The 12,252-nt window shown below is 50.7% G+C and overlaps 1 protein-coding gene across 1 annotated transcript in view; it reads right to left on the bottom strand.

Annotated features, from left to right (window-relative positions):
* The window catches only part of COL15A1 (collagen type XV alpha 1 chain), a 101,813-nt gene that overhangs the window by 58,204 nt on the left and 31,357 nt on the right, over positions 1-12,252 (bottom strand). The window contains exons 3-5 of the mRNA XM_082694514.1: positions 6,611-7,158; positions 5,375-5,449; positions 3,753-3,833 (exon numbers count right to left, since the gene is read on the bottom strand). Coding sequence (XP_082550640.1) covers positions 3,753-3,833; positions 5,375-5,449; positions 6,611-7,158 — 704 coding nt within the window. The remainder of the gene's footprint in view (positions 1-3,752; positions 3,834-5,374; positions 5,450-6,610; positions 7,159-12,252) is intronic.

Raw genomic sequence — 12,252 nt, 5'->3', positions numbered from 1 at the left:
CCTCTTTGTAAAATGAGACAATGGTGCCTGCTCACAGGGTAGAAAGTATGTGGAGGTGCTCAGGACAGAGCCAGGCCCATAGTATGAACCCACATATGGTAGCTATTATTCACGTCACTGGAGTTTCAAGTTTTTGAGAAAGAATAACCCCTCACTAATGCTTTTCTTTGGGTGTCGGTATATCCAGCCTGTCTGCCAAAACCTTCTTTCGTCAAACTTGTAAGGCATTTGTTACAAAACCCTGTTCAAGGCAGAGCATGAATCTGGCCCCTGGTTCAGACCAGGGGTCCTGTGTGCAACAGGTGTCCGCTGGTTTTCAGGGGTTCGTCTGGACGTGGAACCGGTGTGGCCGATTACCAAATGGGACTGTCGAGTCTCAAGACTTTGTGTTAAAAGCACAGAGGTTGGCTGAGCCTCTCTCACATTCGCAAACATAGTTCTTCATTCCATGTGTATTTCCAGAGGCCCTACTGTGCGCCATGTCCTCCGCTGACCCCCAAGGATACAGAAATGGAGAAAAAAGACAGAATGTGTACCCTCTCATTGTTGGACTGTGGGGAGACCCAGACTCAGACATGGTGTGGCTGAATGTGGCCTGTGAGGGCAGAGGGGAGAGTTGAGGACAGGAGGGAGGCTCCGACAAGGGGCTGGGGACTGGATCCTGAAGGGGAAGTTAGGAATTGGCCAGATAGGGTAGGGGGTGTGGGCAGGGCCCTCCAAGCAGAAGGATGGCCGGGACCAAGGCCTGGATGAAGGGGTTACAAAAATTACAGAGCCTGGGAAAACTGGGCATTTAGGTGTGGCTAGAGCAGAGGTCCTGGCTGTGGATCAGAATCACTGGCAGAGCTTTCATAAGTACAGTCCCTTGAACCTCATTCCAGACCCCCTGAATCTGAATGTCCAGGTATGCAGCCGGGAAGCAAGTGTCCCCCTACCACTGCCCCACCACCACCCGCCCAGACACACACGCAATTCTGATGCACAGCCAGGACTCAGAACCATAAGGGCATTAATTCTAACTCAGCATGATAGAACTTTCCAGAAATGGAAAGGGGTGTCAAGAGAAACTGACTTAGGGGGAAGCATGGGGTAGCAGGGACTCCTGCCCTAAATGGGGAAAGAGGTGAGGAAGGCTGGCTTTTTAAGTCCCTCACTGCTCAGACAGCCCATGATTCAGTTTGCTGCTCATGGCTTGTGTCTTGCAGGGTGGCAGGCTGGAAGGCGTGAGGACAGGGAAGTGAGATTCATTCCAAGAGAGAAGCCAGACAGAGATGGGAGGGGAAGGTCTGAGAGAAGAGGGAAACTCCCTGTCCTGGAGGGGTGGCCACAGAGTGGAGCCATGGAGCCCTTCCAGGAGATGGTGACGCCACTGACAGAGCCCTAGTCCCGAGCTAGAGACCTAGCTCTCCACCTCTGGGCTGGGCAGCCCTGGGGACAAAGGTTTTCCCTCCTCTGTGCCTCAGGGCCTTCTCTAAGGAATGAATGGAAAAGCACTCCCCAGCAAACAGCAAAGGGAGGGAACGGACACTCTGCAGGACCCTTGCCAGGGGGAACGGGACTCTAATCCCAGGAACACACCAGTTGGCTCCGGGACCCACCATCCAGAGAGAATTCTGTTAAGGACTAAGGGCAACCACAGCGGTTTGGCACGCCCAGCACCCCCCCAGTCACCAGCCAACCTAGAAGCAGGGGGCAGGAGGGGGCCCCAAGAGGATAGGGCACTTATCAGTCAAGGGTGACACCCACCCCCACACACCGAGGGCTGTGTGTGCTGCCATGTGCTGGGTGCTGGGGGCAGCAGCTGCAGGGGAGGTCTGTTACATCTCAGCAGAGGTGGGGGAAGTGATAGACTCCTGGTCAAGGACCAGAAAGGGGCGGAGCTGAACCACACCCACAGGGACTCTCATCCCCGCCCCCGGTATCTCAGCACCACTGAGGACCGTGGGGTGAGGAAGTCTAGGAAGGAAAGTGTTGCCTGGGGAGAGGCGGGCAGGGGCCACGGAGTCCCTCTGTGGACTTTTCTCTTCTTCGGATCCTGGAGGGATGTTTCTTACCTCCCCTCAGTTGCAGCATGCTTGTGCACCTGCCCTGCCCTGGCAGCCTGAGGTCCTGACATCAATGCTACCTGACTCTGCTCCCTCTCCACCTCCCCGTCCACCAACCTCCCCCGGCCCCTCCGCTCCCGTGCAAGGTGGTTGTTAGAATTAAATCAAATCACATATACACAAGGCCCACAGCAGGCAGAGAAATGCTGGTCCTCTTCCATCCCCTCCCTTCTCCCACCCCTGTCCAGAGTGCCCAGCGTCAATGCCTCCTCCACCAGAAAGTCCTCCCTGACCCGCTCCTGCCACCATGATCATCTTATGCTCTCAAACCTCACTCCCCTTTCCTGCCCCTCTTGCAAGGCCACCATGTGTTACTGGCATTCTTGCCCGAGCTGAACTCAAGCCTTGCAGTGACCTGGTGCACTGGGGGACAGCATCAACCTTCTAACCCTTGGTTAGAAGGACCAAGGGACCACCGCTCTGTGCCCTGCTGCAGGTGCCCTGGACACACCAGTGGTGGGGTGGAGGGCAGAGCTGGGGCACACAGGGCTACAACCTTGCCCAGAGCAGCCACCATCACCATCACCGCGCAGGCCGCCTCGGACCCTTGCCTCCTCTGCCCTTGCAGCCCTAGGGCCGGCTGTAGTCCTAGGGATGAAACTTGACAACACCGCCTGGGCCAGAAGCACGGGGCTGTGGCCTGAGAACTGGATGGGGCATCAGGGGGCCCATGCTCTAGCCTCAGCTCTGCCCAGACACCCAAGGGGCAGTCTCATCCCCTGTCTGGGCCTCAGTCTACCCATCTGTACAAAGGGCAATCTCCCATATACCTCGGGACAGAAAGAGGAGAACTGTATGCACCACCCCCTGCACTAAGGGACTACAGTTCCATTCTGTCCCACCCAAACCTCTGTCACCAAAAGTCTATAATCTATAGCCTCTGCCTTATTCCCTTGCTTTCTTTTATCAGAGATGAGTCTATAGAATGTGCCAGCCTGGTCAAGGAGATTTCTGGGCTTCTGTGTTCAATGACTCAGACCCTGCTGGCTGTTTTCATTAAAATAGGCGCCTACTGCCCCCACCGTCTGACTCAGTACTTTCAAAACCACTTCCTCATCTGGGCCACAGAGTACATTCCCGGGAGGGAGGAGGCCCCAGTCACTGCAAGGACGGTGCCTTTCCCATGGGAGCAGAAGGGAGCTCCTGGGAAGGCTCTGCATGTCCCAGGAGAGGGGGCCCTGCCTTCTTTCTCAGAGCCCAGAGCCCGGAACAAATGTGATGCCAGCCACCATTTAGGGCCACTTCCCTCGTGCCTGACGCCAGGCCCTGACCCTGCACTGCTTCCTCTGACCCTCCTAACACGTCCTCAAGATGGGACTCTGAATAGCATTTTATGGAAGAGGCGTAGAGGCCCAGAGAAGCTGAGTATGCTACCTCAGCTCACAGAGCCGGGAGGCCCAAGAGAACAACGTTTACCTTTGGACAGTACTCTTGTGGCCATGGCACATGGTGGCCAGGAGATACGGACATTCCAGGGCACTGGGGCTGTGGCCAAATACCCTGGGCCAGGACTTTCCTGGCCTCCCCAGGTAAGCCCGCAATTGAAGCCACAGATCTGAGAACAGAGATGTCAGGCCTGGGCATGCTCCATTGACTCTGGGCCCCTAAGAGCTGGCAGAGAAGGTACGGTGCGGCTTGAGTACTCACCGGGGCTTGAGTGTAGGTGACCGCTTCCAAGATCTCAGCGACTCCCTCTGTCTCCTGAAGCCCGCTGGCCTCTCCTGACGCCTGTGTGGAGACAAACGATACCAGCAGAGGGCAAGTCACAGACGGTCACTCCTTTGGAGAAACTGTGTGCATGCATGCTTGTGTGATTGTGTGTGTGCGTGTGAGAAAGAGAGAAAGAGATGGACAGAGAGAGGAATTGAGAGCGAGCACATATATAGTCGCTATTCTTTTCGCTGTTCCTTCTATATTTTATGGCTCACACGGACAAAAGCCTAGTCAATATACAGTCTAATATACCTCCTTTCATTGTGTCCAGGTCCCTTCAACCTCTGCCAAAGGGACTCCCATTTGCATGGCTGTCACACAAATGTTACACTGGAGAACCATGACATTTGGAGAATGTCTTCCCATTGCTACCTTGTCTTCATAATGAGCTGCCTGATGTCAGCCGATGAGCCTGAGGCCATCATTTTGTAACGAATACCCTATTCTTGGACTCTCGGGCAGCTTCTACTCTTCCAGTACCAACAGCAACGCAGAGAGAAGGGAATGCATATATGTAAGGGCTCCCTTCTCCCAGCTTCACAGGAATGTCAGGCCAGGATCATGGCCTCGGGGAGAGCCAACATTCTTACAGAGCCAAATTCCACCTCTGAAGGGTTTCCCCACTAAATGGGCAGCATTTTTTTTCTAGTATATGTGCTGCCGAAGCGAGCACAAGGCAGCATTTTTTTCTAAATGAATGAAATCAACTTCTGCTTTGCTTTGGGGTTGGCACCCCCCAAAGAGAAACAGAGGTTCTAGAAATATGGCACGCTGTGCTCGCTTCTGACTTTTTGCATCAATCTGAGGCTTCTGCCTGAAACGCCTTTTCTTTCTCATCCAGAGGATACTTGCTGGTCATTGGTCAGGTTATCAGCTCCTCCCTTGCCTACTCTGGTCCCTCTTCTTTCACCTTCGTGCCCCCCACCCAACCTAGAGAGCTTGGGTTTGAGGACCACGTAGGTCACCCCACGGTTCTGTCACTGCGTCTGGGCACGGAAGTGTGCGTGAGCAGCTTTAGGACGGAGACAGCTGCCAGCGTATCTCGCTATTTCCGGCATCCCCCAGGACTGTCACCTAGCAGGGACTCAGTAGATCCTGGGGGAAGGGAGGGAGGCAGAAGGGAAGGGGGCCACGGAAGGACCCGTCTTTTTCCCTGCCTACCACTCCATCCCCAGCTTAGGAACGGATTCATTTGCCAAGCATAAAGGCTAAATTTAGGCTCATTTTTATAGGAATTTACACTCATGTCTTAGAGTTTTAACTTCGATTTTAGACTCCTGACACCCTTTCTTGGCAGGAAGTCTGGAAACCAGGCCACAGACTGCCACAGCCACCGGAGAACCTAATACCTTAGAAGAAAGGCAACCCACCCCCAACCCCCCACTCCCCACAAAAGAGATGGCTGAAGCTTTTTTAAAAAAATAAAGCCAAAAAGCCCCAAATGGGACTTGAGGCAGCACTTGACAAGTTGAGGGATTTTAGAGACTCGGTGACGTTGGGAAAGAGGAATTGCCTGGGCGTCCAGCCCTCCCTGGGTAGGGAGGATGGGGGCTCACCGAGGATTCTTCAGACTCACACAGCTCCTCAGGGATCCTGGGGTCAGGGTGGATGGTGAGCTGCTGTATGGAGCCCTAGGGGAAGAGCACAGGGTCAGAAGCCACCATCTGTTTGTCCACGGCATGACCACGAGTGGCAAGCATGACTGTTCTTGCAACGGAGCCCAGGCCACCAAGTGAAAGACAGGTGTGAGAATGCACTGCTTGGGGCCATGACAATGGAACAAGCCACCTCTTGGCCCACTCTCCTCTGGGGGCGGGGGTCCTGGTTGAGCCAATGTAAGATGAGCTCTGCTAGCTGGAGAAGCCCCTGAAGGCTACTGTGTTCAAGGTACAGACTCCCAGCAGCCTCCTACCTGGTCCCAGGTCCCCAGCCCTGGGATGCCCATCTCCCCTCTTCCAGAAAGTGTCGAAGCTCCTTGGCGGGCAGGCCTCATGGGAAGAAGAGTGGCCAGCCAGCCTCCCGGCCTCCACCCCCACCTCCTCTCTCCACCCCTGACAGTCCATGATAATCCCAAAGTGAGTGTGGAAAAACTGTAACTGGATTTTCACTTCTTCAGACTCCCTGATGGTCTCCTGCTGTCCTACTGTCCCGCTGTCCCACTGTCCTACAAGTAAACCCAAACTCTGACCCCTGGTACCACCCTGTATCACTCAGCCAAGGAATCAATAAGCAGGTGTGCTGACTAGATGCGTGACTACTTAGAGATTTTTTTAGAATGGCTTATTCTTAAAACAGGAAAGTTAATTTTCTGCTTATTTTTTTCAGAACACATTGTCCAAATGGAGAGAGAAAAGCTACCTCTCCTGCTGGCATTCTAGCTTTCTCCACCTTCACAGAAATTACTTAAATGTACATGACACTCCTCTCCAAAGGTAACAACAACAAAAAAAATTGCTGAATAAATAAACCTTCCTCTTTTTATCGTGTCTTAAAATGCACAAAAAGCTTTTACTCAGACCATCCCACTTGAGTCTACCACTCCATGGCGTAGGTTTGCTTATGATCGTGCCCAGATAAGAAGACCCAGAGAGAATTGGAGGATCCACGCTCTAACATCACCAGGCTAAAATGAAAACAGAACCGGAACCTAGGTTTGGGGTCCCAGGACTAGCGCTCCTGCCACCGCACACACATGCCTCTCTGAGGCTTTAAGAACAAAACAGTAAGAACGTTTGCTTGGGTTCTCTGTTGGCGTCTGGGGCCTCCCCGGTCTGTGCAGGGCTTGGACTCACGGTGAATCTCTCCAGCCCTGTGGCTCCTGCGTTGCCCACAAAGATTCCCGCACTGGGCTCAAAAGCCAACGGCCGGGAAGACCGCTGGAAGAGGATGTGGCCTTGTTCCTCGCAGTCCATGAGGAGGGCCACTTCCTCGCCCTGGACGATCACGGAAAAGCGGTTCCACCTGTGGGTCATCACGGGCACCGGGAAGGCAGCGGCCTCGTGGGACACGTGGGAGCCTGGCTCCGTGTAGTAGAGGATGACCCGCTGGCGGCCATCCTCTATGCCTGAGAGCCGCAGGCCCAGGTAGATGATCTTCTGGAAGGCATCAGTGATGGCAAAGAGCACGCCGCCATTGTCGCTGCTGGGCTTCACCGTGACACTGATGGCAAAGTCCCTGATGAAGGTGGGTGGGATGAGGGTCCTGGCCGGGCGACCGACGTTGGCACCAGGCCCGAAGCTGTAGGCTGGGAAGCCACCGTAGCCAGTGACGAAGGACACAGATGAGGGCAGCGGGACACCGATGAGCTCCGTGAGGTCCAGGTGGCCCTGGGAAGCCAACTCTGCAGGGGGGCGAAACAGAGGGCATGGCTCACATATATATTCTACTAAACTTGGAAATGGGGAAGAAAGAGAAAGTCCCAAGTGAAAGGGGATCCCTCAGAAACCTCACTGTAGTTCCGTAATTGCTGGTTTTCAAGCTTTTTCAACAATGACCCACCATAAGAAATGCATTTATATTGCAACCCAACACGCAAGTTACGATAAACATGCACCTGTAACACCGAAACAATGTTTCCTAAAACGTTATTACTTTCAATACTCATCAGGCACTCTGATATTTTCCTTTTGGGAGTTCTTCGCCTCTTTTATTTTATTAAAAACATGCTGGAGGGGTCCCTGGTTGGCTCAGTCGGTCAAGTGTCAGACTCTTGGTTTGGGCTCAGGTCATGATCTCAACATCATGAGATCGAGTCCCAAGTTGGAGTCCATGCTCCGTGGGGAGTCTGCTTGAGATTTCTTCCCTCTCCCTCTGTCCACTCCCCTCAAATAAATGAATAGAATCTTTAAAAGCATGCTGGCAACAATCCACTAAATTGATTTCATCACCCACTAAGAAGTCCTGACCTGCAGTTTGGGAAACATTTTTAAGTATGTCCTGGAATATTCGCAGACTATGGAACATTCTCCCATCAATGTCCTGGAATATTCGCAGACTATGTAACATTCTCCCATCAATTTACAGATTGTTCCTCATTTCTTTCTGTAAAACTGGGTAGGTTTGTTTTGTTTGTTTTGAATGAGGTCTACTATTGAAGTGCCCCAGGGTATGGGGAAAAACTGGGACAAGGTGAAGTGTTTCTAGATCTAAGGCAGTTGAAATTCACATCATCATCATGATGGACATTCCCTGAGTTCTTCTGTGCAGATCCCAGCTCTAAACTCTTCACATACTTTAGCTCATCTAATCCTCACAACAACTCTGTACCCTTAGCCTCATTCTACTTCAGGGAAAAGTTAAGAAATTTGCTCTGGTTCAAAGCCAGAGTGTCTGACCCCAGAGTCAGAACTCTTATCTGGCTGAAATCCTAGGGCTCCACTGTGGTGGTCTGGAAAGGCCCTCAGGCTCGGAAGCCTTAATCTGTCCAACACTGATGCCCTGGGAGCAGGCTTTGAACTGACTTGCAGTGATGGGCACCCATTCCGAAGGAGATGCCAGGGTCCCAGCAGTGAGAGAGGAAGGCAGGTCTTAGGGACGGGTGGCCAGGACCCTGGCAGACAGGACCCCCCCCCCAGAAAGGACAATGAACACACAGGACACCTTGCCCTCAGAAGTGAAGCCAGATCCTGAGGACACAGCCCAAGGAGGAGGCCTAGAGTGAGTGAGGGTTGGAATCAAGCAGGGTACTTCTTCAGAGACCAAGGAGCAGAGCAGACATCTGGTGACTGCCTGGGCTACAGCCAAAGGCTAGAGGACCCTGAGAGCCTGAGTGACCGCAGGGTTTGTGTCCAGATAAGACCCATGCCATTCAAGGACTGTGAGTAAAGCCCCATCTGACAAACTGAGCCTGCCTTTCAGTCTACCAACTTGCCCGTCTGTGTAGACAACTAATTAGCTGGTGACTCATTTCACTGCCCCACGGCTGTGTGTCCTTCTGTGATATGGGCCCCACGAAATTGATTAAAGGAGGCCATCCGTGTGGTCCTGGTAAATACGGCAGTGACACAATAACCATCCACTACTCTTTCCTTCAATGACATCTACTCAACAAGCCCAAGAGGTTGCCGGACAGGGGTCATCAACTGCACTGTGCTGACAAGGAGAGGGAGGCCAAGATGGGGGGCCTGGACACCCTACCTCAGTGTTCCCTGAGCTCCCTATACAGAATAAAGTTAACCAGGTTTTTCATACGTGATTTTCCTTCGTCCTCACTGCAGGCCCGGGGTCATCTGCCATTTTCCCATCCTACAGATGAAGAACCAGGGCTTGGGAAGATGGAGTCACTCCCTGAGGTGACACGGTAAATGGCACAAGTTTTCAAGCCATGACTGGTCTGACCTCAGGTTGGTTCCCTGCCTCAGTCTCTTCAGACAAGGGTTCCATCCCAGAGGCTTGGGGGGGAGCTGCACCTTGTCGGCTTGCCATGCCATGCCAATGACCCTTGAGCAGCACGAGGATGCAACTGAATTCTGGGTGACCCAGGAACTCAAACTTCCCTGGAGGATGGGGGAGAGAGAGATGGTGACTCCAGTGGGTCGTCCCAACTGACCTGGGTTGCAAGAGTAACATGTGAACCGGATTTCGAAGACTTCGTTTGGACAAAAGAATGTAAGATATCTCATCAATCATGTGTATATGGATTATAAAAGAAAATGATAATTTGGGGAAATACTGAATTAAATAGACTATATTATTTAAATAATTTCAAAAGAATCTGATGAAGAACAGATCTGGGTCCACCCCTCTGCTGGAGACAGTACTGACCCGGGAGAAGCCCTCAGACACTCTCCAGTCCTCTTCCCCGGCCATGCCCCCGAAGGCAGCCTCTCTGAAGCCCATGGCATGCCTATTCCCATGCATGTCCTTTGTCCATTTGCTACCTGAGCACAGACGTGCTGGGGACAGACTGTGCCACCACTGCGCATGTCTCTAACCCAGTGTCTAGTGTCTCTAACCCAAGCAGCACTGTTTGGTATGCCATGTGGACTCCTCTGACCCTTTTATAGCCCCCACCCAACACTGTATTTTGAAGGTTGATCTTTGTTGATGCATTTGGCTCTGGATCTTACACTATCCCAACAGTCCCCTTCAGCATCCATAAGCCGTACAGACTGGCTCACTTTCCTGTTGATGGGAAGGGAGGTATTCACCGCTATTCAAAACACGACTGTGGACTTCTTACCCACATCTTCTGGTGCTTACCTGGTGGGGGGTGGGGGTGGGGGGATGATTGGATGCTGTGGGACTAGACATCTGCAAATTCACTGAATGCTGCTACAGTGGCCTCCGAAGCACCTGTGCTGATTTTTTTTTTTTTTTTTTTTTTTGCATTGGGACATAAGTGATATATAGCATTGTATAAGTTTAAGATATACAACCTGTTGATCTGATATACTGCTGTATTGCAATATGATTACCCCCGGCTTTAGCTAACACCTCCATCAACATCACAGTAACTATCACCTCTGTTTTGGTGGTAAGAACATTTCAGATGCTGCTGTGCCCACCAGCAGCACACTCTCACCAGCACTCAGGGGGAGGTAGGGAGATGACCAAGGAAGCAGTCTGTGGGGCTTTTCAACTCTAGCAATAATGTTTATTTCTGAGACTAAGCAATATGTAAAAATATTCATTGTAGTATTGTTTATAAACCATGTCATGGAAAATATTTCACAACATTTTAGCAAAAACAATTACCCATCTTCAACAAAAGAGCAAATCTGATCATGTCGGTGCTCTGCTGAGTAGTCTCCGGCCGCCTAGCCCAGGGCTCTGGGTCTGCAGTCAGCATGGGGGTTGGGGGATGCCTGCCACCTCCTGGCTTGAGAAGACTTGGTGGTCCAGACCCAGCTGTGCTCCCTGCTCCCCAGCAAGCCCTGACGCAGGTCTGGGAGAGCCCCACGCTGTGGCAGGTCCTCCCCACCAAACAGCAAGTGTGCTTCCCTCTGTCGCCCACCCCATCTCATTCCAACCAGTTACTTTGCCAGAAGATCTCCTTTAAGACCCAACCCTGGCCTCGATTCCCGTGAAATCATTTGCTTCACCTCCTGCACCCCCACCCTCCTCTCCTCTGGAGGCTGCATTAGACGCCCTCCCAGCCCACACTGGGATCATCCGTCATTGCCCTCGGCTCATTGCATGTCACTGCTGGGCCACTTGTCTCTCTCTCCATTAAACTAGGACAGGGACTACACCACTCATCTCTGGGTTCCCAGTATTCAGCCTAGTCCTAACGAATGAATGAACGAACGAACAAATAAATGAACGCAGGACTCAAGTCAACCCCCTCATTTTACAAAGGGGTGAAAGTGAGATTAAAAGAGGGAGGAGACTGCTGGCTAGGAACTCAGAGCTGATTCTCCATCCAATGCTTTTCCTCTCCAGTTTGCAACTTGCATTAAAACAGGAATTAATTTTAAGTATGAGAAACCCCAGAAGGCATGCATGAAAAGATTGATAAATCTGGTTAAATTTAACTGCACCGAAATTCTTCAAGTTCTGCCTAGCAACAAAAATTTCCAAACTAGTGTCAAATAGAATCCCAAACTGGACAAAAATATTTGCTACATTTAGTACAGACAAACTAGTCACCTTATGTACAAAAACAGGAAAGCAACAGCCCCATGGAAAAATGGAAGAAAAACAGGGAAATTCTTTCCACTATAAAAAAAAAAATTAAAATGGCTCTTAAATATATGAAAAGATACTCCACTTCCCTCAGGAGAGACATACAAGTTAAGGCAATGAAAAGACACCCATTTCCCTCTCAGACTGGCACACATCAGAACATCAAATAGTACGCTGTGTCATGGGTTGCTGGTGGGGCCACACGCACTAGTCTGTGGGAGGCTCTTTGACAATATAAATCAAAATTTCAAGTGTACACGGGCTCTTTGATCCAGGAATTACACTTCCACGGATTCTCTAACAGATAAAGTCACATATGTGAAATCTAAAGCATGTATGAGAATATTCACTGCAGCATTGTTGAAAATGCTTCTAATTGTCCATCTTTGGGAATGGTAAAATAAATAAATAAATAAATAAATGGCTTTAAATAAATAATAATTTTAAAAAGAGTTAATTCCTTAGGTACTGATACGTAACAATCAACAAGATGTATTAAGTAAAAACAGTCCAAAAAAAAAGTGTAGAACAGAATCACTATGAGCTAGAAATACATATATTAATATGTATTTCATATATAAATGATATAAGTATGTATGATATATCTTAAAATATATATTAGAAGATCTCTAGAAGGATACGTAAGAAACCAGAAACCGGGACCAGAGATGGTCTCCAGGGAAGGGAGCTGGTGGCGGTGAGGGGGTGGGGGAAGGGGTTGAGACAAGAGACTTTCTTTTCTCTAGATACTCTTTTGTACTTTTAGAACTTTTATACCATATACATGGTGTGAAAGAGACATTTACAT

The sequence above is a fragment of the Mustela nivalis genome, assembly GCF_964662115.1.
Source record: "Mustela nivalis genome assembly, chromosome: 13".
In the NCBI taxonomy this organism is placed as follows: domain Eukaryota; kingdom Metazoa; phylum Chordata; class Mammalia; order Carnivora; family Mustelidae; genus Mustela; species Mustela nivalis.
The sequence above is the reverse complement of the archived record's forward strand: the minus strand, read 5'-3'. Positions and strand labels throughout refer to the sequence as shown.